The sequence below is a fragment of the Diospyros lotus genome, chromosome 5 (assembly GCF_014633365.1).
Source record: "Diospyros lotus cultivar Yz01 chromosome 5, ASM1463336v1, whole genome shotgun sequence".
NCBI lineage: Eukaryota > Viridiplantae > Streptophyta > Magnoliopsida > Ericales > Ebenaceae > Diospyros > Diospyros lotus.
In genome coordinates, this window is record NC_068342.1 from 37,036,265 (window position 1) to 37,062,190 (window position 25,926).

General features: G+C 35.7%; 1 protein-coding gene across 8 annotated transcripts in view; it reads left to right on the plus strand.

Moving 5' to 3' along the window:
- Positions 1-25,926, plus strand: part of LOC127801033 (cleavage stimulation factor subunit 77) — a 76,570-nt gene that overhangs the window by 20,152 nt on the left and 30,492 nt on the right. For all 8 annotated transcript variants that reach the window (XR_008022927.1, XM_052335822.1, XM_052335820.1 and 5 more), the window contains 12 exons: positions 6,803-6,864; positions 6,974-7,114; positions 10,139-10,267; positions 10,696-10,742; positions 16,980-17,043; positions 18,067-18,187; positions 18,292-18,350; positions 18,432-18,500; positions 19,472-19,612; positions 19,958-20,022; positions 20,426-20,522; positions 21,420-21,479. Coding sequence is in view for 7 of the 8 variants with exons in the window: in XM_052335822.1 (XP_052191782.1) it covers positions 6,803-6,864; positions 6,974-7,114; positions 10,139-10,267; positions 10,696-10,742; positions 16,980-17,043; positions 18,067-18,187; positions 18,292-18,350; positions 18,432-18,500; positions 19,472-19,612; positions 19,958-20,022; positions 20,426-20,522; positions 21,420-21,479 (1,055 nt within the window). In the remaining variant the exon portion in view is untranslated. The remainder of the gene's footprint in view (positions 1-6,802; positions 6,865-6,973; positions 7,115-10,138; positions 10,268-10,695; positions 10,743-16,979; positions 17,044-18,066; positions 18,188-18,291; positions 18,351-18,431; positions 18,501-19,471; positions 19,613-19,957; positions 20,023-20,425; positions 20,523-21,419; positions 21,480-25,926) is intronic.

The window sequence follows — 25,926 nt, forward strand, 5'->3', positions numbered from 1 at the left end:
TCTGCCCCTCATGGTCGCGCCTCCCTTTCTCGTCGCTAGGGTGTTTCTTCTTTTGGTCCAATTCTTCTTCTATTTGTTTCGTTGTCCTACATCAGACTTACTCCAAAAAGAATGATGCAACTTTAATCTATGAGCTGAAAAAACAAGTAAATTCTACTCAACAAGGGGCATGTCTGTCACTGAATATTACAATCAGATGAATGGATTTTGGCTTGAAATTGACCACAACCGAGATCTAAAACTGGAATGCAGCTATGATATTCAAATGGTTCAAGGGCTGTTGGAAAATGATCGAGTACTTGAATTCCTTGTAGGTTTGAATTCTGAGTATGATCAGATTAGAGTTCAAATCCTTGGTAAGGTTTCTATACCAACCCTTAGTGAATGTTTTTCAATTGTTCGTGCTGAAGAGAGTTGACGAGGGGTTATGTTGGAACCTCGTATACAAGAGGCTGCAACAATGGTCACTCATCGACCGGGTGAAGGATGAAATAAAGGAAATTGGAGGCCAATAGAAGTAAGAAAACAATCCAACAAAGATGGATTGTGGTGCACCCACTACAACAAACCTCGCCACACTCGAGAAAACTGCTTTAAACTACATGGAAAAGCCCAAGTTTTGGCACGGATAGGAAGATTCAAGGGCCAAGGGAGGAATCCACAGAATTCAACAAAGAAGATATTGAAAGATTGAAACGTCTCCTTGAATCTATCACAAATCTACATGTTCTTGTTCCATTGCCAGAAGTGGTATATGTTTTATGACCGACTCTTTTAAAGCATCACATACGAAAATAGGTAGATGGGTTGTAGATTCCAGGGCTACTGATCATATGACTTATGATATCTCTCTTTTTGATTCATATAAACCAACCCAAGGACACCAAAAAATTACTATAGCTAATGGCTATTGCTGGACAAGGAAGTCTTCATCTTACCCCTTCCATAACTCTTTCCAATGTCTTTCATATCCCTCATCTTTCAACTAATCTGATCTCTGTCCAAAAAATCACTAAAAACCTTCATTGCAAGCTAACATTCTTTGACTCTCATTGTGTGTTTCAGGATCAAGTCTTGGGGAAGATGATTGGATTTGCTAGAAAGTGTGACGGGTTGTACTACGTTGAGAATTTGGACAATGGTCAAATAAAGGGAACCCAGTCTCATTTCTCCCAAGCTCTTGTAGCCACAACTAATAAACAAATGATCTGGGCACATCATCTTCGTCTTGGTCATCCCCTTTTCCCTCTCCTACATATGTATCCATTATTGTTTAATGGTCTAGTTATGTTAGATTTTCAATGTGAAGTGTGTCAATTTGCTAAACATTGTCATACCTCCTTTCCTATCACTTCAAAAAAATGTAGTCAGCCTTTTACCTTGATACATTCTGATATTTGGGGGCCTGCAAAGATTTCTGATATTCATGGGGTTAGGTGGTTTGTTACTTTAATTGATGATTACACTAGGACTACTTGGTTGTTTTTGATGAAAGACAAATATGAGGTTAGTTCGCTACTTCCTCAATTTCAAAAAATGATTTTTACTCAGTTTGGAGCAGTAATAAGAAGGTTTCGCTAAGACAATGCCCAGGATTATTTCAATCAAACTCTCTCTTCCTTTCTTATCAAGAAGGGTATTGTGCATGAATTTTTCTGTGTTGAAACCCCACAGCAAAATGAGGTGGTAGAACGAAAAAACCGCCGTATCTTAGAAGTCACTCGAGCACTTCTTTTTTAGTCCAATGCTCCAAAATTCCGGGGGGGGGGGGGGGGGGGCAATTCTAATAGCTACTTATCTCATAAATCGCCTTCTTTCTAAAGTCCTAGCCAATCTCAGTCCCATATATACTCTGTCCAACCATTTTCTAGACCTTGTGTCTATTAGAAATCTGTCCCCAAAAGTATTTGGCTTTGTTGCTTTCGTGCATATTCACAAGACTCATAGATCTGAATTGGACCCTAGGGCACAAAAGTGCATCTTTGTTGGTTATTCTTCAACCAAAAAGGGTTACAAATGTTATGATCCTTCTAGTTGACACACTTATGTCTCTCTTGATGTCACATTTCATGAGTCCCAACCTTTCTACAGAACTCCTCGCACTCATCTTCAGGGGGAGCAGTCTAGAATTGAAGATGTGTGCTCAGGTTCCATTCTCTTTCTCAAACTAAATGACCTAAATACAAACCTTTCTGATAAACCATCATCATCTCAACCCTTTCCCAGTGTTATCACTCTAGAAATGATGGACTGGACTGCAGAAATGGCAGATATCATCCAGTGTTATTAAAGGCTCAAGGCGCACTAATGCGCAAAATGGTGTTGGAGTCCGAGGGGCAAGGCGAGGCACGCTCCTAATAGAACTAGGCACATGCTTACTAAAAAAGAAAAAAAGAAAAATATATATCCTATTTGTAAAATAAGGTATAAAATAAGTCCTAACTCCTAATGACATATTTACAAGTATGTTATCAAGGAAATTAAAAAATTCAACATATACTAATGAAAAGAATAATAAAAAATGCCAAAAGATGTAATCTAAAAGTCTTTAATTCAACTTAAATTAAATCTTAAAAAAATTATTCGTCTTAAATCTTAATCAAGATTAACTAATTATACATTTTAAATAATCTAAAAATCATCCTCATCATTAAGATCAAACATTTTTATATTTTCATCATTAGAAGTATCATCTCTAATATCTTCTTCCGCATCATCTACTCCTCTTGTTGGATGATTTCTATGGTTTAGAAGTGTGATGATAGTTTCATACATTTTTTTGGTAGGTAATATATTAGGCTTGAATTTGCATCTTTCTTTGTATAATGAAAACTCAGCCTTTGTGGTGTCTATAAATATTGATCATGCCAATAGAATGTTGATAATTGGATATTGAGTGTAGTTTGACTTTTTATTACTGGAATAATATAATCTTAAGAAAATCGAAACTTGAACAACTTTAACAAAATATTGTTGAAGTAAATGAAACACAATCAGGGAAGATGGGAAACTAAGGAAAAGCCACTATTTAACTTGGGCTTATGAAAATATAATTTTCTTTTTCCTTTTTTGTCCACTTCTTGCATCTGGAGATCGTAGGTGATATATAGAAGCCTAAGAAAGATGGTTGCAAGTATGGGGGTGCTATTTTGGTGACTTAATGTTGCATTTTGTTATTGCATGCCTTGAATTTGTTCAATTCTCTATCCATCTTCATCTAGTTCAAATTCAATAGGAGCATTTGAAGTAGTAGCCTTTTTACTTATTGTCAAATTTGTAATTGAAGTAATAAATTTAAACCCTAAACAATAAAAAAATTAAATAAAGTAATAAATAGTGAAATAAAAACCTTGAAAAATAGTTAAAAAGCCCAAGTTGTGCCTTAGCTTGAGGCGCGCCTTGTTGTGCCTTTTGGTCTATGCCCGCCTGGAATGCTTTCAGGCACCTAGGGTGCACCTTTAATAACACTGATATCACTACCCTAAAGAACGTTACAGTAGGTGATACTGACATCATTAAAGCTACCAATGACACTGCGAAGGTCCTTGAACTTGCCAATTACATTGGATCACATGTGAATGACACTGCAAATGCTCTTGACCATACCAATGCCATTGAACTTGCCAATGACACTACCAATGTCCATGAACAGGTGCAAATCCATAACCCTTTAAAGACACTAAAGCAGTATTTAAGGAAAATACAACCCTCACAACTGCTTAAGCAAGTCCAAGAATCAACTCCAAGTCTAGGTAATGCAAACACTCTGAACTTTTTCAATTCTGAAACTGACAACACTACTATTTGTGATACTGAATCAAATTGTGATCTCTATCTTCTTATTGCTTGGAGAAAAGGGACACGAAAGTGTACCCAACATCCTATAAGCCCATTTCATCTCCTCACATTGACTATTCTCCCAGCACAAAAGCTTTCTCTCCATCTTAAACTCAACCCAAATACCCAAGACCTTATATGATGCTTTAAGGGACAGGAATTGGAGATATGCCATGGAGGAGGAAATGGGAGCTTTGGAGAAAAACTGAGACATGGGAGATGGTGGTGCACCCTAAGGAAAAGAAAGCAGTGTGTTGCAAATGGGTCTACACTGTTAAATTTAATGCAGATGGGACTATTGAACGGTACAAAACAAGGCTAGTTGCAAAGGACTATACACAAATCTATGGGGTAGATTACCAGGAGACCTTTGCACCGGTGGCAAAAATGAACACGGTAAGACTCCTATTATCTCTAGTAGTTCATTTTGGTTGGGAAATTCGACAGAATGATGTAAAAGATGCATTTCTCCATGGAGACTTAGAAGATGAGGTGTACATGGAGCCACCATTGAGCTTTGATGACAAATATGGCCCAAATAAAGTATGCAAATTGAAGAAAGCCTTGTATGGGTTAAAACAATCTCTGCGAGCTTGGTTTGGAAGATTCACTAAAGCTATGATGCAGTTCGGGTATAAGCAAAGTCATAATGACCACACTTTATTTGTGAAACACTCAAGTAAGGACAAGATTACAGTCCTATTAGTATATGTTGATGATATTATAGTTATTGGGAGCGATGAAGAAGAAAAACTAAGGCTGAAAATGCAATTGGCTCGAGAATTTGAAATGAAAGAGTTGGGGAAACTGAAATATTTTTTTGGAATTGAAGTAGCTTATTCAAGACAAGGGATATTTATATGCCAATAGAAGTATATTCTTGAACTGCTCAAGGAAACAAGTACCATTGGATGCAAACCAGTGGACACACCTATTGATCTGAATCATAGAATGAGCCAAGACTGCAAAGAGGGAATAATCATTGATAAAGGGCGCTACTAGAGGTTAGTAGGAAGATTGATTTATCTCTCACACATTAGACTTGACATTGCTTATGCTGTGAGAGTAGTTAGTCAGTTCATGCATGATCCTAAGGAGGAGTATCTACAAGCAGTTCAGAGAATTCTCAAGAACTTAAAGGCTACTCCAGGAAAGGGACTCTTATTCAAAAAATGAAGTAATCTGATAATAGAAGGATACACTGATGCTGGCTATGCAGGATCTCTTACAGACGAGGTTAACTACAGGCTACTGCACTTTTATAGGAGGTAATTTGGTTACTTGAAGAAACAAAAAGTAAAATGTGGTAGCCAGATCAAGTGCAAAAGAATTTTTCGTACAATGGCTCTAGGGGTTTGTGAGCTTTTGTGGATTAAAATAATTCTAAAGGATTTGAGGATTGAAAGTGGATCGATAAATCTATACTGTGATAACAAATTAGCTATTAGTATAGCACATAACCTAGTATAACACGATTGAATGAAGCATGTAGAAGTGGACATACATTTCATCAAAGAGAAAATTGATAGTGGACTCATCACTATCCCATATGTGACATCAGAAAACCAATTAGTTGATGTTCTAACCAAAAGATTATCCACTTCTAGATTTCAAAAGATTACTGGCAAGTTGGGAATGGATGACATCCACTCACCAGCTCAAGGGGAAGTGTTGGAATAAAAAAAGGAAATAGAAGGTGTTGGAAATATCACAATCAAGGGATAAGTCAAGCATATAGTTGTTACAGCTGTAAATGGCAGATTCTATAGAGACAATCAGGATGACTTTTGTGTATATGAGTTATAATTAGGATGACTTTTGTATTCTTTCCTTTTGTTTAAGATTCTTAAGTTGTAATTTAAGAGATTATACATAGAGAATAAATCAAAGGGGCAAGTAGACTTTGCTTTCTAGTATTCTTACAAATCAAACAGGACAGTATTCTTGAAGTGGGGGTATAGGTGAATTTTATTGACTTACTCAAGCACATGTTAGATATTACAGCATGGTTTAGAAGTAAATTATTTATTTTGAAGCTTTATTAGTGTGGTTTAATTGCAGTGGTGAAGCCAAGACTTGGGGTGATTGGGTTCAATGTATTAAGTTTAAAGTATTATTAAAATAAAATAACCTAGTATTAAGTTTACAAATGCAATTAAGCATAACTATAAAAAAATTAATGCTAAAATAACATTTTTAGTGTACAATTATACTACCACAATTGTTTACGATAAGTTTTCATATTTTGACCGCATTGTATAATCACATCATTATCAATATTGTTAGTTACATCTCTTTCAATACATAATCAAATAATCATTCACCGAAGCATCTTCCATTCAAGTACATAATATTTTTTTTAAAATTATTTTCATCATAGAAAAAGCTCTTTCAACACTTGTTATTGCAACTGGTAAAATCAAAGCGAACTTCACAATTAAATTTAACAAGGAATAGACGACAATTTTCTGTGTCTCAACTAACTTATAGCAATTTCTATGGGTTGTCCTGGTAGTAAGAGGCCATAGTTGTCTCATCTACAACCAGGGTTCAAACCTCCCAGGGGTGAGCCCTCACACATATTTTTGTGTATTTACTTGTTGCATATGGCTTGTGCTAAGAATGAATAACTTAGATCTATGATCTCTTCAAAAAAGGTTATTAAGCTCTTGAAGTTGTCTATTTATATATAACATCATTACACAATTCAACTTAATAACAATGCAGAGTGAAGAAACGTCAACTAAGAAATCAAATCTTATCAATTGCAAGTGCCAAATTTTCTTATTTATTTATTTTTTGTAATTTTCTAATCAGTGGTGTCAATTGAAGATTTTCATTTTCTTAGTGGGGTTAATTAACAATTAATTTCACTTATGCATTATAAAGTAAAAAGTAATTGAACATTTTCATTTTTTAGTAGATTCACCACTGTTTAATTATGCTTTTTCCAATGTGCTAACAGGAGCAGACATTGCATCGGGGCCTGTTTGGATGGAGTACATTAACTTTCTAAAGTCCATCCCGGTCTGTTATATGCTACCTTTTGTACAGAGAACACGCTTTATTAATTGCTTTGCTTTCTGTTTTTTCACTGTTTTTTGTTTACTAATTTCATATATTGATGATCGTGCAGGCTCAAACCACACAAGAAGAGTCACAGCGAATGACTGCTGTGAGGAAAGCATATCAAAAAGCTATTGTTACCCCAACCCATCATGTTGAACAGCTTTGGAAGGACTACGAAAATTTTGAAAATTCCGTCAGTCGGACATTGGTATCTCTTTGGTTCTAAAATGCACTGGCAATATGAAGCTACAAATTTTTAAGGGCCCGTTTGGTTGGCTTCCAGTTTCACTTTTAAGCTTCCATTTCAAAATTTTGGAAATGTAAACAGAAATTGGTGTTTGGCTGCTTGTTTTCATTTTAAAGAAAAAGAAAAATTTGAAAACTTCTGCAAAAAATTAACTAACTCAAAATGGTGTTCCATTTTCTCATTCCGTTTCACTTTCAACTCAAAACTCCTCCAGTCCTGATTTTCTTCTTCAATTCTTCTTTCATTCTTAATTTCTTTTTATTATTCCTTCTCCCTCCCTCAGCTTCCCTTTCACTGACCTTGATCAGATCCTGATGGTGACTTTGACCACCCCCTTGTCTTTTTATTCTTCACTTTTCTTCCTTTTTCCTCTTTGAATCTAGGTTTTCAAAGAACCAGAACCCAATTGCATTTGTGACAATAAACCCAGTTGAAGCCAGATAGGATCTGGGTTCCTTGTTAACCCAGCTGTTTGGGTTCATTGCAAATGCAGATGCCAATTTCAGTTTACCCACAGGGATGACGAGAAGAGGAAGAAGAGTAAAGAAGAAGAAAAAGGACAAAGAACCCACCAGGTCTGGGTTCTTCACAAAACAAGACAGGTCCTGGATTGTTATCGAAATTTGCATGTCCGGGGCTTGAAAAATGAACAATAAATTTCTCTTCCTAAGAGGATTATCAACAAGAACATCCTCATTGGCAAGTCATACAACAACCACAAGCCTTAAATCCCATTAAGTGGTGTTGGCTACATAAATCTAGACCTCCAGCCATCTCTATTCATAGTCATATTCTCTATAAGACCATTATATTCCATTCCATGTTTAAGGGCATTCCATCAAGTTTTCTTTGTCTTCAGTTTCTCTTTTGCCACAGACTTCATCCATTTGTCTGTTGACTTTGTAAGCATGTCTATTGGTCTTCTTTGCACTTGTCCAAACCATCCTAATTGTGTCTATTGGTCTTCATACTTTGCACATGTTACTTAATTGTCTAGCACTTTGAGCCACATAAGGAAGTGGCCTTATAGTAGTTTGATAAAACTTCTCTTTTACAATCACATAAAATGCTGGGGCAGTTCTCTATTTTAACATCTTCCCTTTATTTTATGAGTAACATCCTTCATAATCTCTCATTCTTTTTGGGCAATTGGTCCAATATATCTATTCATCGTTTCTTGAGATAACTTAATCTTTAGGTTTCTCAATGACTTCATCATCGGGTTCAATTTTTAACAAACTTACATTCTACATTTTAGGTTTTCGACTTATTTACAGAAAACATTTTCTAGTTTTCTGTCTGCACTTTTCTACTTCATCTTTAGTTTTTATTTTTTCCATAGAGATTTGAAACACACGTCCAATTGTCAAATATGGGGAAGATTCTTTTATTTTGGAAACTGAAAAAAGTGTTCAAAATAGTTACATAAAGCATGTGTTGAATTGTTATATAATTTACTATCTCATTCTTAATAATATTATTATATTATAATTTTAATTAGATTACTATTGCAAAATTAATAATATCAATACAATATTTATGATATTGCTAATGCTATATTTTATATGACAAGTCTATCAGTAATATTATTATATTAAGATTATGAATAAATTGGATTGATGATAATTAAAGATTAATATTAGAATATTAATGATGATCTCTAATGATGTTGATTATAAATTTTAATTCTTTTCTATAATTTTAGAAATTATTTGTACTGATATTGTTATTATTAATATTTTTACTATTTTTATTATTTTTCTATTTAAGACTAATATTTTTATATTGCTAATGTTATAGTATTACTGCTTATTAATCAATTCTAAAATTATTTTACTATTTTTTATTAAATTATTTAATGTTAATCAATTTTTGTATTTATTAACTATGTTGATATTTTATATTATATTATTATTATTATTATTTAATATTAATTTTTAAATTAATATTTTTAATACTTATATTGAATATATATAAAAATATTGATTTTGGTTGGTTGGAAGCTCATTTTTTCATTCAGAGAACACAAGGATATTTTTGTGACGAGAACAGTGGACAACATCCTAAAGATTTGAAAAATTGGGAAACAGAATTTTCTATTTTCTCTTTGAAAAATTTCTCACTTGAATATGTTTTTCAGTTTTCTGTTTCTTATGGAAAAAAATTCCAGCAAACAGGTCCAGCCCCTTGGATTCTAAGCTGTTTCTCCATAATTCAAGTTTATTACTCACAGCTTCTTTTGTCTAATTTACCAAGACATATTTGTCTGCAATTAGCATACACCAAGGTGTTTCTTCTTGGATGTGCTTTGTATGAATTCATCCATCACAAGAGCAAAGAAGCAAGGGTTAAATGTAGAACTTTGATGTAATCTAATTGTAATTAGAAAATCTTCTGTATCTGCTTCACAACCACCTCCTGTGGAAGAGTTGGCTTGAAATTCCTCTTCCACAGAAAAGAAGACTCCCTTGTGTGCAATGATTTATAGAATGAGTTGACTGAGAAATTACCATTGCTGCTAGTGCTCCCTACTAACTGGAAGGCTACCTCTATAGTGGCAGATTTTTCCTGAATTGAGGTACCAAACAGCTTTCCAAAAGGAAAAGGGATAGAATCTCCAGAATGTGTGCAATATTACTTTACTCAAATGGTGTAGATAACCATTGTATATGTGGTAACCGTAATTTGTATTCTAAAATTATCATATATATATATATATATAAACTATCAGGCTTAATTTGCAGATGATTTTTTTAGGTGATGTTTCCATATGAGTAGTCAATTGTTGAAGTTTCTTTTGGAAGGACTAATACAACTCAGATTACTCTTCAAACTTAATATTTAGTATTTGGAAGGGCAATAACAGAATGAGCTTTCGATGCTTGTGTAAATATACATGTTTTATTGTTTGATTTCTTTGTTGGCATCATATCTATTTTATAACAGTTATATTAGAAGTAAATATGATGATTTGGTGTTATGCAGGCAAAAGGATTATTATCTGAATATCAGCCAAAGTATAACAGTGCAAGGGCTGTCTACCGGGAACGGAAGAAATATGCTGATGAAATTGATTGGAATATGCTTGCTGTGCCACCCTCTGGTTCTTACAAGGCAATTATTGTTTCTTTTTGTTATTTTTTGTTGGATTACTCACCAAATTGGTTATTCTTATTTATATTCTGTTACAGATCTGCAGTCTTAGCCTACTATGGCTGAATTTCCTTTCTAGATGTTTGTGTTCTATTTTGTGAAGAAGTGAGAAAATTGCTAGCAAATATTCACTTCTTGTCACTTGTGTTGTTTCTTCTCCTCCTTTCTTAAAGATCACTTGTTGAGATGAGTGCTTTTGAATGGAAAAAATAGCACTGTTGGCTCACATTGACAATATTACAGAGCTCTCATGTCTTTTTTATGGGGCACAATGTACTTTATTAGCATTCTTTTTGTATTTTTGTAACATTTTCACACTACAAATATAATTATGTGTTCTTATTTTTCTAAATTTCTTGCAGAATGTAATCTATTATTTGTTTCTGCAGGAAGAACTTCAATGGATGGCATGGAAAAGGTTTCTAGCTTTTGAAAAGTAAGAAACAGAACCGGTTTCTGTTTTATTTAGCATCTTACTTTTGCATTTCTTTTGGCATGATACTACTTTCTATACTAGGCTACTTGAATAGGGTCTGAAATTATGATGGGGTGATGGTTTGCACTTGTGCATTATCAAGGGAGAGTTCCATGATTTCCGTAAAGTTAGGAAATCGAAGTGGTACATGGAATGTTTGCGGGACAAATTTTCACATGATAAGATTTTATATTTCAATAACCTATTTTGATCGATGCTATCATCGGGACACAAGTTTGTGAATTAAACCTCATTGCAATATAAAAAGTTGTTCCTTTTGCTATCTTTCAGAAAATACTGAACAGTTTTTTTTTTTTTTTGGGGGTGGGGGGTGGATTTGGTGAGAAGATGCATTAATGGATCAAGGGAGAACCATAAACCTTTCATGCAATTATTTGGGTTCACTGCAAAAACTACCTTTTATTGACCCTCGCAAGGTGGGCAGCTCCATCCACCGGGGATGCTTTTTTATTTGGACTAAATGAGTATTTAGCTATCTTATCATTTTTGTTACCAGAACTTTGTTCTGAACTTAATTTTTGAGATTTTTCTAATGCCTAAAACAAAATTTGCATAATGTTTTTTTTATAAAAGACTTTTACATTAATACATTTTTGTTTATTTATTTATTTTTGTGCTAAGGATGTAAGTTTGGGTTTAAACTACTTTATTCCGAAATTGCTGGACCCTCTGAGTGGAACAAAGATAAATTGAAAAAAAGAAAGTATAAATAAGATAGGCATGCAGTTTTTAACGTTATCCACTTTGAGGTTAGATCAAGGCTCATACACGTCCCTGTACCTGAGGTTTCTTTGCTATAAGAGATTTACCTGGTTGTATTTAGTGACCAGAATCACTCTGGTAGTGGGTTGGGCCATTAACTAATTTGACTAGCTTGTCATGATTAAGGTGGACAATGTTATTCAAACTTCTAATTTTGATATTTTCCTCTGTTTTTGTCCCTCTTATGAAACAGGTTCTAAGTACATTGTAGTAGTACTTGCAAAGAACAACAATAACAACATACCAAGCCTTTATCTCACTATGTGATGTCAGTTACATGAATTCTAGCTTTCCGTTTATTTCTATCCGTTGCCTTATCTTCTATAACTATAAGGCTCATATACTTAATATCAAATCTAATTGTCTCCCACCAAGTGTATTTTTGGTCTTCCTCTACCTCTTTTTCTTAGTGTTTTGAAAAGCACATAAACTTTTATAGGCAAAGTGAATGCCTAAACGAAATAAAATAACACAAAGCGAAGCACTCGTTTAAGCAAAGTGAAGTGCTTATAAATAAAATAAAGAATATAAACTTTTATAAGCATACAAAATATAAACTATTAAAAAAGCAATCATTAAAAAAAAAACTAAATATGAATGAGGGTTGCAAATTTAACAAAAGATGAGATACCGTTTTTCATTTATATGTTATACTAGTTTACAAGTTCATGCAATTATAGCAAAAACACATAGGGGACATATGAGGATACAATCTGGTTAGTTGTTAGTCTTGATGGAACTTGGAAGATAAATTGATTTGAACTCTAGGTTGAAGGATATGAATAGGCGAAGGCTTCTTTTTTAATTTGTTGCATCATCTTTTGCTTTTTGTAAAATTTTGGCAACAAAACCCATTCTATTTCATTAACACGATTTATACAGAGGATCTATAGAAGAATAAGGAAAAAAGATCATCCCTAATTTACAACAATTCTTAATTAATCAATCTCTAATTTACAGCAATCCCCAGCCAATCAATTCCTAATTTACTGCAATTGCCAATCAATCAACCCCTAATTTGCAATCAATCAACAATTCATAATTTACAACAATCAGGAATCAATCATCTATCCCTAATTTAGGGCAATCTAGAATCAATCATCAATTTGTAGTTTACAACAATTAGGTATAAAATAACAACCCTTAATTTACACCTAATTACATATTTGTTTCAATATTTTTTACTTAGTAAATATAGCTGAGTCTTCTTTTTTTCTTTTAAACAAATGTACATATGATTTTATTTAGATTTTTCTATGATCTGATAATAGTTTTTATTGGGTAAGGATTCGATACAAGTAGCCTTGCTATTGCAAAAATTTAAACAAATCCAACAATTCATATTGTTTGATAAAAAACAACCAAGTGTATTTTTGAAGCGCACTTTATTGCGCTTCGGAGCTCAGGTAAAAGTGCAACTTAACTGCGCTTTAATTGTGTTTTGCTAAAGTCCTTGAGCTTCACACAAAAAAGTCCCAAGCTTGTTGCACTTCGTGCTTTGCATTTAAAGTGCCCTTTTTTAAGCTTTGCTTTTTCTATCTACTTATTTCATTCCATCAACTCTTCTCACAAGAACCTTTATTAGTTTTCTTTTTACATGACTAAACCATTTTATTCGTATCTCCTATATTTTATCTTCAATAGGAGCCTAATTTTATCTTTTCTTGTATGGCTGTACATCCCTTTTAGCATCCTCATCACGGTTATGCTCATATTTTATACATGTTGGTACTTTACTACCCAACATCATGTGCCATACAACAAATTGGTCTTAGAGTTTTCTTATAATTTTTTTTTTCCTTTTAGCTTTAATGGATTCTTACTATCACATAAAACACTATATGCATTTTCCACTTTAACCATCTTGCCTTAATTCTATGGGTAATATCCTCATTAATCTCCCATTCTTTTTGGATGGTTGATCCAAGATCTCTAAATTGGTCTTTTCTTGGTATGATTTGATCTTCCAATTTTACCATATCATCATGCACACTCATATTTTTACTAAACTTTCATTTCATATATTCGGTTTACATTGTAGTATTGTACTTAATTTAAAATTTCAGATTCTAAAGTGTTCCTCCATAACTCAAGCTTAGTGTTCATGCCTTTTCCTGTCTCATCCACCAACACACTCTCATCTACAAATAGCATATACTATGGCACCTCTGCCTGGATATGTTTAACATGTTCATCCATTACTGGGCAAATATGTAAGGACTTAAAGCTAATCTTTAATGCAATCCCATTGTAATTGGAAAACCTCAGTATCTCCTCCACATGTTCTAAATCACATCTTTGCTCCATAATACATTCTTCCAAGCTAATTAAACAAGAAATCTGACTTGTTGGCCTCAAAATGTATCTCTACTCATGTAGAAGCTGATGCAAATTTCCAAGCTAATTGACTCTTGGAAGTGCTTGAAGCCTACAATACTATTCTATTGATGTGTATTATTTATTTTTTTGGATGCTAAGGGCTGCTGATAAGACCATTATAATTTACTTCTTTTTTTTTTTTTTTTCGAGTTTGGGGGTTGGACATCAAAAGTGTTCTTTTTTCTTCTTATGAGAAAATCATGTTAGTAGTTTTTTTTCTGCATGTTCATCTTGACTTGCTCCTCATTTTTCCCCCTTCCTCACTTCAGTTTATTCCTTTCTTTCACTTTGAGATGTTTTTGCAAAGTGTAGATGTGAGAATATAATGTTTTTCTCATATATTTACACAAACAATACATCCCTATTTATATGGTTGAAGAATTACAACATAGGAAAGATGACAATGGCTAAAACTAGGAAAGATTCACTATACAAGAATAGGAAAGTATCCTAAAATTGTTTTAGCAATTTCTAAAAAACTAAAGATGAGATTAACTTCTAAACTAAGGATGGTTTGACTAACAAATCTATTTGAGATTCTAGCCAAATCTATTTGAGATTCTCTCATTCATTGAATGTTTAATAAAGAGAGTATGATCTCCTCTAATTTTACAATATCCCATTTGTCTCATAGCCTTAGAATCTATTAGAAACCGTGCCCTTAGTGACTGCTTAGGCCCATAAAGTGCCTTTTTAAGCTTGCATACCTTGCCTGAGGCTCCTTTATTAGACCCTGGTGGTGGCTCCATAAACACCTCTTTCTCTAAATCCCCATGAAGAAAAACATTCTTTACATCAAATTGTTGCAACTGCCAACCATAACATGTTGCCATAGGTGCAAAGGTCTCTAGGTAATCAATTCCATAGGTTTGTGTGTATCCTTTGACAACTAGCCGAGCCTTATATCTCTCCAATGTGCTATCTGCATTATATTTCTAGTTAAAGACCCACCTGCAGTCCACAAGTCTAACTCCCTTTGGTCTAGGCACCATTTCCTAGGTCTGATTTTTCTCCAAAGCTCTCATCTCCTCTTGCATTGCTTGTGTCCAATTCTGATCCTTTAAGGCCTCATCAATTGTCTTAGGAATGACAGTGGTAGGGGTGTTCAAAAAAATCGATGCACCGCGGAAACCGACCAAACCGAACCGAACCGAACTGAACCAAACCGATCCGATCGGTTTTTTTTTTTTTTTTGTGGTCGAAAACGGTTTGGATTCTGTCCAAACCGCGCGGTTTGGACAGTTTGCGGTTCGGTTTTAAATCGAACCGCCCAAGAAAATAATAAAAAAAATTATAAAAAAATTATTATTATAAAAATCTAATAATTGGTAGCCCATCCTATTTATTTTTTACACTATTTTGTCTTTATTTTTTGCTCCTATTTATTTACATTTAATTGTCTTTATTTATCAATATTTGTGTCTTTATTTACCATTTTTAAATATATTTTTTAGTGATTTTAAATAGCATTTCAAACCGCGATAAACTGCACCAAACCAGACCGCAAATGCGGTCTGGTTTGGCCGAACCCAAACCAAACCGCGGTCTGGTTTGGTTGAAAAACCGCACTAGCGGTTTGACGTGCTGAAAATGATTCAGACTGGCCAAACCGCACCACGAACACCCCTAGACAGTGGTATCTAGAGAGGTTAAGAAGCTTTTGTGCTTTAGGGAGAGATGATTAATAGAGATATAGTTAGCCAATGGATGCTGTGTACAACTCCTAATCCCTTTTTGAATAGCAATAGGTAGATCCAAGTCATTAGGAATAGGGTCACAAGGAATAGAGGAATGAGAGAATTCAATACTTGGGCTTGGAACATATATTGGTCCAAGTTGAGGATTTAGAATAGGCTGAGACCTTCTCTCGAAGACATAGGAAGAGCCTTTAAACCTGATTGAGGATGGAAGCACTATCAATGGTTGTGCTTCTTGTTCTAATATGTCCCGCTCACCTAAGTTGGGTGAGGGAGCAGGTGAGCTAGGTCTATGTTGGGCAGCTGTTTCTGTCTTTAATGGTATCAAAGGGGCCAAATCCAAGATGGGAAGGTCATCTTGGTCACCACAATTGACATTCTCCCCCAACTGACCAGAACTAGAGGACTCAAAAAAGGATTGAGTTTCAACAAAGGTAACATCCTTGGACATATAGAACTTCTGAGATAGGGGATGATAGCATTTGTATCCCTTTTGAGTAGGAGAATAGTCAAGAAAGATGCACTTAAGTGTCGGAGGATTAAGCTTATCTCCATGGTGCTTAGGAATATGGACAAAAGAGACACAACCAAATACTTTGAGAGGAAGAGAGGTATGAAGGCCAACATTAGAAAAATAGGAAGACAAACACTGTAATGGGCTTTGATGTTTCGGAGTTTAGAGGGGACTCGATTGATTTAAGTAGGCAACAGTTAAAATGGCTTCTCCCCAAAAATCTCATCTGACCTAAGTCAATTGAATGCCAAGCTTCTAAACCATCATGTTCCTAAGCTTCTAAACCTTAGGTCAATTGAACCTAAGCTTCTAAACCTTGGCACGACAGTTTTAGAAGCTAATCTCATCATGTTCCTAAACATAAATGGAGCAACCTTACTGACTTGAACCTAAGCTTCTAAACCTTAGGTCAATTGACTATACAAGAATAGGAAAGTATCCTAAAACTGATTCAGAAATTTCTAAAAAACTAAAGATGAGATTAGCTTCTAAAGTAAGGATGGTTTGACTAACAAATCTCTTTGAGATTCTAGCCAAACTTCCTTATCTTTTCCTTCAGGAATCAACAGTAGAAGGTGATGCGATGTTGACTCTTCGCAAATATAAGGATGTGGAACATACTGTAGCTTTAAAGTTCAATTGAGATGGTTCTGACTTCCAGCTAATAACATTTGCTTCAGAGGAGAGCCTCAAAGGATAGATAATTGAATGTGGTGCAATTTGCTACGGTTATATGCATATTTTTCTTTGCAACTATTAAAATGTGAAACTGTAATTTTATAGTTACTTGAGATGCTTCTGACTTCAAACTAACATTTGTTTCAGAGGAAATCCTCAAAGAATAGATACTGCTTCTGCCAACAAACGAATTGCATTCACCTATGAACAGGTACTCCAAGTTTAATTTTTGTTGTGTTCTCTGTTTTTAGTTTATAGTAGTCATAAATGCAGTTTCTAATTGATGTATTATACAAAATTTGTGTGTTAGTATTGCCTGGAAGTTTGATTTAGTAGTCTGAATTTTCATAAGCCATCCAACTTGCATTGGCTAAGTGCTGGTCAAATATCAGAAGAAAAGCTTATTTATATTGCCACAGATCCAGGGCATGCCTGACATGTGGCAAGAATTTACCTGTTGATAAGGGTCTGGTAGAAACTAAGCTCCTACCTGGATCCTCCAATTTGTTCAGACAAAGATTTCAATTATAAGCTGGAAGTTATGGACTGATTCTGGGGAAGGTGAGCCTTGGCACAACAGTAAGGTTGCTCCATTTATGACCCAGAGGTCACAGGTTCAAGTCAGAAAATAGTTGCTCTTTGCTAAGAAATGGAAGGCTGTGTACAATTGCCCTTTCTGAGAGCCTTGTGCACTGGGAAACTGAAAAAACTAACATCCCTGGCAATTTATGACTTACCTCAAATCTTTGGCTTATGTATGCATATCATTTTTCATGTTACCTATACTTGTTCAGTTATCCTTTTTTTGTTTGGCTTACCCATACACGTAGGTACCTTATGTTCACAAATGGAGAGGCTGATGATCTATAGAAACCATCTCCATGAAGCAATTTCTATTGTTGGATGAACCTGTCAGTAGCTTGACTGGTTTGGGCATCCCTTTAGATGGGACATTCTAGCCTATGCTTTTCTGCTTCTGCTCCTACTAAGATTCTCTTGAAGTTTATATTGTTCTCTTCTCTTTCTTGTGCATTACTTGTAATCAATATTTTGTGTGTTACTTTTATTGTATAAAGGCTTAGTATATTAAATTGCTGTCTGACCTTCCATCAAGTTTATTTCATTATCACATGAATACTTTTTTGTTTATTTTTTGGTGCATTTTTCTCCGTCTGTATATATGTATTACTTTTATCTTTGACATGAATAAATTCCTATTTGTTTCCATTTGCAGTGCCTCATGTATTTATATCATTATCCTGATATATGGTTTGATTATGCTACATGGCATGCCAAAGGTGGCTCAGTAGATTCTGCAATCAAAGTTTTCCATCGAGCTGTGAAGGCTCTTCCTGGTATTTATCATACTATACTATGGCCATTGAGAGCCTAGTTAGGAATCATATTTTTTTTTTTCTACTCGTCACTTTGAGGAATTTAACTTGATTTTCATGGTTAGATTCCGAAGTGCTGAAATATGCATATGCCGAGCTGGAGGAATCTCGAGGAGCAGTTCAGGTAATGACAGTATGATGCTTTCTTTCTTATGAACAAATTTTCTCTGTGCCTGTTTTCTGATACAATTTAGTCTTCATTCAGCTTGCAAAGAAAGTCTACGAAAGCCTTTTAGGGGATGGTACCAGTGCAACAGCACTCTCACATATTCAGGTATGAACTTGTGCATGCTTTTTGAGTTTTTTATTGGAAACTTCATTTTCATGGTATCCATTCATCATTTTAATTGATATGTCTATCTTGGTATCCAACTATGTGGATGGGTCTAGTTGAGGGAATAATCTTCAAAAGGTGAAATCCCTCACCATAAGGCCCCCCCCCCCCCGGCGCCTGCTGGCCCCACAGAGGGAGGGATGTTAATCATGGAACCCAACGGCCAAGGATCGAACACGGGACCTCTCACCGGCTATATAGCGGCTAGAGTCCAATGCTCTTCAACTCGTGTCCACCCCCAATCGCTGGGCTATGCCAGCAGGGGCATTTGCTTAGTTGAGGGAATAATCTTGAATAGCCTGATGATGGTTTATTTTCTTAATTGTGTGTGTTTCAAAACCAGAGTAGGAGCTGTATTGGGCACGATCTGCTTCTGTACAAAGATTTTCAAATTTTTTTAGGATATATCAAATTTAGGACTAATGCTTTTGCCTTTTCCTACTCAAGCTGTGCAAGTGCTATGTCAGATAATTTCCCTTTCCCAACTTTGACAATATTGAAATCTCTATTGCATCTATTTTGCCTATGTTTGTTGAGCATCAATTATCCTCTTCCTTTCACTCCAAACAAGAAGGAAACCAATCCCTTTATCCATCAATTTCTCTGTCTCTCCACTTATATCAATTGCTTGATTATGATCTGGGAATTACTTCTGAGTTTTCAGATCATGTACCTTAGCTTCTTCCCCATCAATTCTTTTCAAAAGCGTGCACCATTACTTGTTTAACCACTCTTATTATTTTAATTTTAGCATGCTTAGAAATGTGCACTACATTTTTATATTCCAGTTGAGACAAAGTAAGATTTACAACTGTTGAAGGTTATCTATGGTATTTGGACATTTATAGAAGAATGCTTTATTCTCTTAAATTTTACAAGATTTTGAAGTGTTTACAGCATTGATGGTGCAGTATATTCGCTTTCTAAGAAGAGCTGAAGGAGTAGAAGCAGCTCGCAAGTACTTTGTGGACGCCCGTAAATCTCCAAATTGCACGTACCATGTTTATGTAGCTTATGCCCTTATGGCCTTTTGTCTTGACAAAGATGCAAAGGTAATTGGTCACCTTGTATTGGTCTTGGCATAGACATATATATATATGACAAATCCCTGTAAGTACAAGGAAAAGCCAAATATCAGCAATCAATGTTCTACTATGTGGTTCCAGTGCCAAACTTAATTTGCTTCCAGTATTGCCTCAGTACAGGAATGGAAAACCTTTTTAATTCCTTCATCCATTATCCCGTTTCTGTTAGTATCAAGAGTAATTTCTTTTTCTTTCATATACTCTGATAATTCAAACCTTGTAAAATGCTCTAGATGAGTAGACAATCCTTGTCATTTTGATTGAGGGCTTCACTGCTGTGGTTATCTAAATGGTTGCTGCATTTTTATGCAGATGGCACATAATGTTTTTGAAGCAGGCTTGAAACGGTTCATGCATGAACCTGGATATATTCTAGAGTGAGTCTGTCTTTTCTTCCTTCTTCAGAAACCATGTATTGTTACAAGAGTGTGCTTCTTGTTGCCCCGTGGCCTTGAATATGTGGGATAGAGACATTATGTTGACAGGATGCCAACTTGGTGTTCATAATGCCTACAATTATTTAGATCATGGCATGGATGTAGTTGGCCAAGCTGGGCGTGTGGCGCTCAATTGCACTAGACTTGGAACCTTCTAACCGTTACTTCTGCTGAAAATATTGGCTTATAGGTCTTGATACTTGTAAAAGCAACTACATCATGACGGAAAATGAAGAAAATATTTTATAATTACCTGAATGATTTGTATGCCATATCATTATCTCCTAAGCCACCTATTGGGATTAATGCTTGTGATTGTTTATGTCCTGACCTATTGTTGCAGATATGCTGATTTCTTGTCTCGATTGAATGATGATAGAAATATCAGGGCATTGTTTGAGCGGGCATTAAGCACACTCCCACCGGAGGAGTCTGTTGAGGTAATATATGTCGCGCGCGCGCGTGTGTGTGCATTTGTTTATATTATATAGTTTCTAGTTGCAGTCACTATGGTGGATACTTGATAGCCACTTTCTGAAGAACTGCTTATAAAAACTTCATTCTTTGTGCACTATGGGTTTAAATGTTTATAGTGTGACATCTTTGTTGCTGGCTTTCTGTTTTTTATTCAATGAGTTGGAGCCTCTGTCATGAGGTATTGACATGCATGTTAATGTAATATCAATATGATAAGTTCCTCCCCCCTCTTCACAAGAAAGGAAAGTGAACTTGAAGTTGACTGTACGATCTTTCTATGGTGATTTAGTTACATAACTGGTTCTTGCAGATGGTGTCTTTGAGTTGAATTTGCATTATATTTGACTAGAAATGAGCTTTTTTGTGCAGTTCAGATGGTGGATCTCGAAGGAAAGACTGGCTACTAAATGGAGACCTATCCTGCTTTAGTCTTTTCCTTCCTGAGCCTCCAGCCTAGCACAGTAATGAGTATGCCTTGAGATGCAATTTTCCCTAAATAGTGGGACCATGTCCTGGCCTCAACTCTGTTGGATAGGCTTAGATATTGATATAATCAAGTGAGGCTGGGTTACAAGAAAATATTTACAACCCAAATTTGGTTAGTCTTTTGTTAGGGTTTAGGTTCCTCCCATCTGAACCCATCCCAAGCATTGAATCTTCTAGACTCGGTTATCTGCATTTTTGTTCTGCATTTTGACAGTTTTCCTTGTCATTTAATCTCAGTGCACCCCTCTACAGCTGGAGCACACTTGATATAAGTTTTTAATTTATTATGTTCCCTGGTTGTGCATTCGTCATCCTTTTCCTGTTATTGCTAATTGATGCTATAATGAAGGCCTTTAGTTTGTTGTGTCTTGTAGGTTTGGAAAAGATTCACTGAATTTGAGCAGACATATGGAGATCTTGCTAGCATGTTGAAGGTAGTTCCATGTTTTGATCATTCATCATCATCATCATCAACTGCACCTTATCCTATTGGGGTTTGTGGCATGGCATTTGTAATCTCAACCAACTTCTCAAATTTACATTGATTATACAAATCCATGCAAACGAACAATGTAGTAAAATTTTGCGATGGATGCCCTTCCTGACCAGCTCTCTAGTGAGGGAATGCTGATAATTGATATGGTTATATTCCCTCACATAATTGATATTGTGAAACCAACCTGTGAAACATTTAAACACAACCATGTTTTGATGCTGTGTTAGTTTTCTCTTTTTCATTTTGATTGATTGTATTGCCATCCTATTATCTAGAATATAGAAGGTAATTGTCTTCTTTCTATCTGGAACTTCGTATCTTTGCTATCTGTTTTGACTTAATAGTTTTTCTTTGATCATCTTGAACGTTTATGTCTAGCTGAGTAAATGTTTTAGCAGGGATTCGATTAGAATACTTTCAAATGAAAAAAAATGATAAGCTTGTATTCTAGTGTTTTACATCTTGTAACATGCTTTAAAATATGAAATCCTTCTTTCAAACTTATAAATATAGAATTCCTTTAAATTTATGTGTCTTTTTCTTCCTTAGTCTTTCATTCTGAGAAAAAAGAAGTAAGGAAATAATCTGAATAACATCTGGTTCAAGATACGTGGAACAGAATTGGCGATGCAAGAGAACTGAACCAAATTGAGGTTAAGTGTCAGGGTTGAGTTAGTAATGAAAGTTTCCACTTGCCTCATTTTTCTATAATCCCTAGCCATTTCACTTGGCTCAATCATTGACCATTTCATGCTCTCTTGACCACAACATGATAGCTCATTTTGCCATTCCAAAAAATAATGCTCTGATGCGTTTCAGATTGTAGTGGTGAAATAAGGTTAGATATATTACTCTAAAAATTATAGTACCCTGGCCATAGATATAGTGCATCATACCAAATTTATTAGCACAACTATTCTCACATTAGCCAATTACTGGAAAGGCATTCTGCTATGTGTCTGTGGTATCCAAATGTGATAGTTATTCGCAGTTGGGCATGTTTTATACATAATGTAGGAAAAGGAGACAAAGCATCCTTACTTTATGGGATCCCACAAATTGAGGGATCATGTATCCATATTTTCTAGATGCTTTGTCTCTCTTAGTTGGATGGGGACGTGAGTAAATTTGTATATAATGTGTTGAAGATTGTTTAGAACGTGTGTGAAAGATATCATTGCTGTTTTAGCTTGTACGATCACATGGTATCAGAGCCACCCACAACCGTTGTCGATCTGCCATCGTTCTAGTAGACGAACTCGCCGTTGCTGTCACGCACCAAGAGCGGAGAAGACAAGGGGTCTCCTATCCGTCCTTTCCAGAAGCTACGTTCATCTCCAGCTTCCGTCACAACAAGCCTTTGCCATCAACGACCAAGACCTGCCCAAAGTTGCTTGCCAGTCACGCACCACCACCATCACCGTCGCCGGCCTTAGATCGACCACCCCCCGGAGCACAGCCACCGTTGAGTTTCCACGCGTTGCCACACACTGCTGCCCAGATTCCTCCTCGAGATCCGCCAGTCGCGCCACCACTATCACCATTGTCCCCGGCCTTAGATCGACCACCCACCCAGAGCACAGTCATCGTTAAGCCTCCACGCCCTGTCGATTGGAGCTGTGCACTGAGGTTTTTTTTTGCTCTGATCTCCCTCTCCGGTGCCCCAAATGCAACACCGTTACCACCGCTGGACTCATCTCACTCAACCCGTTCAGATCCCTGTGATTTCTTCACTTTTCGCCATCCACTGCCGCCGCCAGCCACTGCTCGTCCCAACTTCATTAGTTCTCCAGCGAACTTCTGCCACTACTCCCTACTCTTTCTATCACAGTCCTCCCTCTGATTTTCACAATCTCAAATTTGGTGTGCAACGTCCCTCTGATTTCAAACCAACAACCACCATTACCAATAAAATGACCAACTCTAGTACATCATCCATAACAAAATTGACCAGTGTCTTGATTGTCTCCAACCCTCAATTATCCTTAGTTCCCAGTCATTCTGAAAATCCCATAATACAAATTACCTCTCATAAATTGAACGGGAGCAATTTTAGAGAGTGGTATCAATCAGTATTGCCTGTGATCAATGGAAGAGGAAAAATAGGATATCTGACATGAGCAACAACACCACCTCCTTCAAATTCTGTCACCTATAGTGTATGAGAAGCAGAGAACTCAATTGTGATGTCATGGTTGATAAACTCGATGGAATAAAAGATTGAGCGTCTGTACCTGTTTTATCAAACAGTAAAAGAAGTGTGGGATGCAGTACAAGAAATGTACTCAGACCTTGAAGTTATATCACAAAGTTTTGAGGTTCGCTCTAAGATTCAAAACACTCAACAAGGTACATTATCTATCACCTGGTATTTTAATACACTCTCAGAACGGTGGCAACAAATCGATCTGTTTCACAATATTGAATGGAAATGTACTGATGATGGAATTCTATACAATAAGATGGTAGAAAAAGATCGAATATTTGATTTCTTGCAAGTGTTGAATCAAGAATTTGATGATGTTTGAGGATGTATACTTGACACGAAGCCTTTACCCAACCTGAAAGAGGTGTTTGCTGAAGTTTGACGAGAAGAGACAAGGAGGAAAGTGATGTCCTCTCCAGTATAGAGCTCATCCACTAAAACAACAGTCCAAGGATTTGCTTTAGCAGCAAAACGAAATGAAGGATATAATCTAAAAGGAAATCTCAGAAAGGAAAAACGGATGTGGTGTGAGCATTGTAAGAAGCCCAATCATACCAAAGACGTGTTAGGATATTCATGGCAATCCCCTAGATTGGAAGCCACGAAGCCAGAGAAGAAAAAATGCTTATGTGGTTGAGATAACAATTGGTGTAGCCTCTCAACCATTCACAGTAGAGCAGATAGAAATTCTTCGAAAACTGATGACTTCATCATCAATGATAGATGCCTCTAGAAATGTCCCATCAACTTTTATTAGCCCTACAGCGCTTACATCACATAAAAGTATTGTTTTCTTATTGTCATATAAAAACTCACATGATACTTGGATAGTGGACACAGGTGCTTCAGACCATATGATAAGCTCCAACACAAGATTCAATAACTATCAACAATGTAAGAAAAATGTTGGTATTACTGTAGAAAAATTTGAACTGTTCAGAAACATTTTTTCCTTGTTGTAAATTTCAGGATTTGTCATCGAAGAGGACGATTGGGAATGTTGAGGAGCGAAATGGTCTCCATTACTTATTAGGTGTTAGTTCTCCTTCAAGACCAAAGTTACCTATTGTTTTTTCCTTGTTCTCTAATTCCAATGTTTGGTTGTGGCATCATAGATTAGGTCACCCCAGTTTCTTTTTTCTAAAGCATTTGTACTCTCATTTATTCGTTAATAAAAATCCTTCATCATTCCGGTGTGATCATTGTTCTCTCGCTAAACAAAAATGTGCATTTTATCCACCTCACACATACAAACCTTCTACTGCATTCCATTTAATTCATAGTGATGTATGGGGACCATCACGAGTGTTAAATTTAACTGGGGAACGATGGTTTGTTACCTTTATTGATGACTATACTCGGGTATGTTGGGTTTACTTGATGAGAGAAAAATCCGAAGTGACTACAATTTTTAAACTATTCCACAAGCTTGTCATAAATTTTTTCTAGTCATCTATCCATATTCTTCAAACAGATAATGATAGAGAATATTTCTCTCATGAGCTGAAAAAATATCTCCAAGAATATGGGATACTTCATCAAAGTTCATGTGCATATACTCCTCAATAAAATGGGGTTGCTGAGAGAAAAAATCGTCATCTACTGGAAGTTGCTCGATCCATCATGTTTGCTAGTCATGTTCCACACTCTTTTTGGGGTGAAGCCATTCTTACATTAGCATTTCTTATCAATCATGTTCCCTCCAAAGTCCTTTAATACCGAACACCCCTCAATGTATTGTTATCTGTCTTTCCCTCCTCTCGGGTTCATAATTCTCATGAAATTAATTCTCTTGAATTTCATGTGTTTGGGTGTGTGGTATTTGTCAATAATGTTCAACTCAACCGAGACAAGTTTGATCCTAAAGCTCTCAAATGTATCTTTCTTGGTTACTCCACCACACAAAAGGGTTATAAGTGCTATCATCTTTCTACGAAATGGTTCCTGATCTCATGTGATGTTTCCTTTATCGAAGATCAAACCTTCTATCCCCATGTTTATGTCCAGGGGGAGATTAATTGTCAAGAAGACAAACATGGGGAACCTAATCTCTTCGAGCCTTTTCCTTCGATCTCCTCATCCTTTCCTTCCCAATTAGAATCTGTGTCCAATAACAGTGGTGATATAGGTCAAGGGGGAGAATCTAACACTATAGACCCAAAACCACTTTTGGTTTACT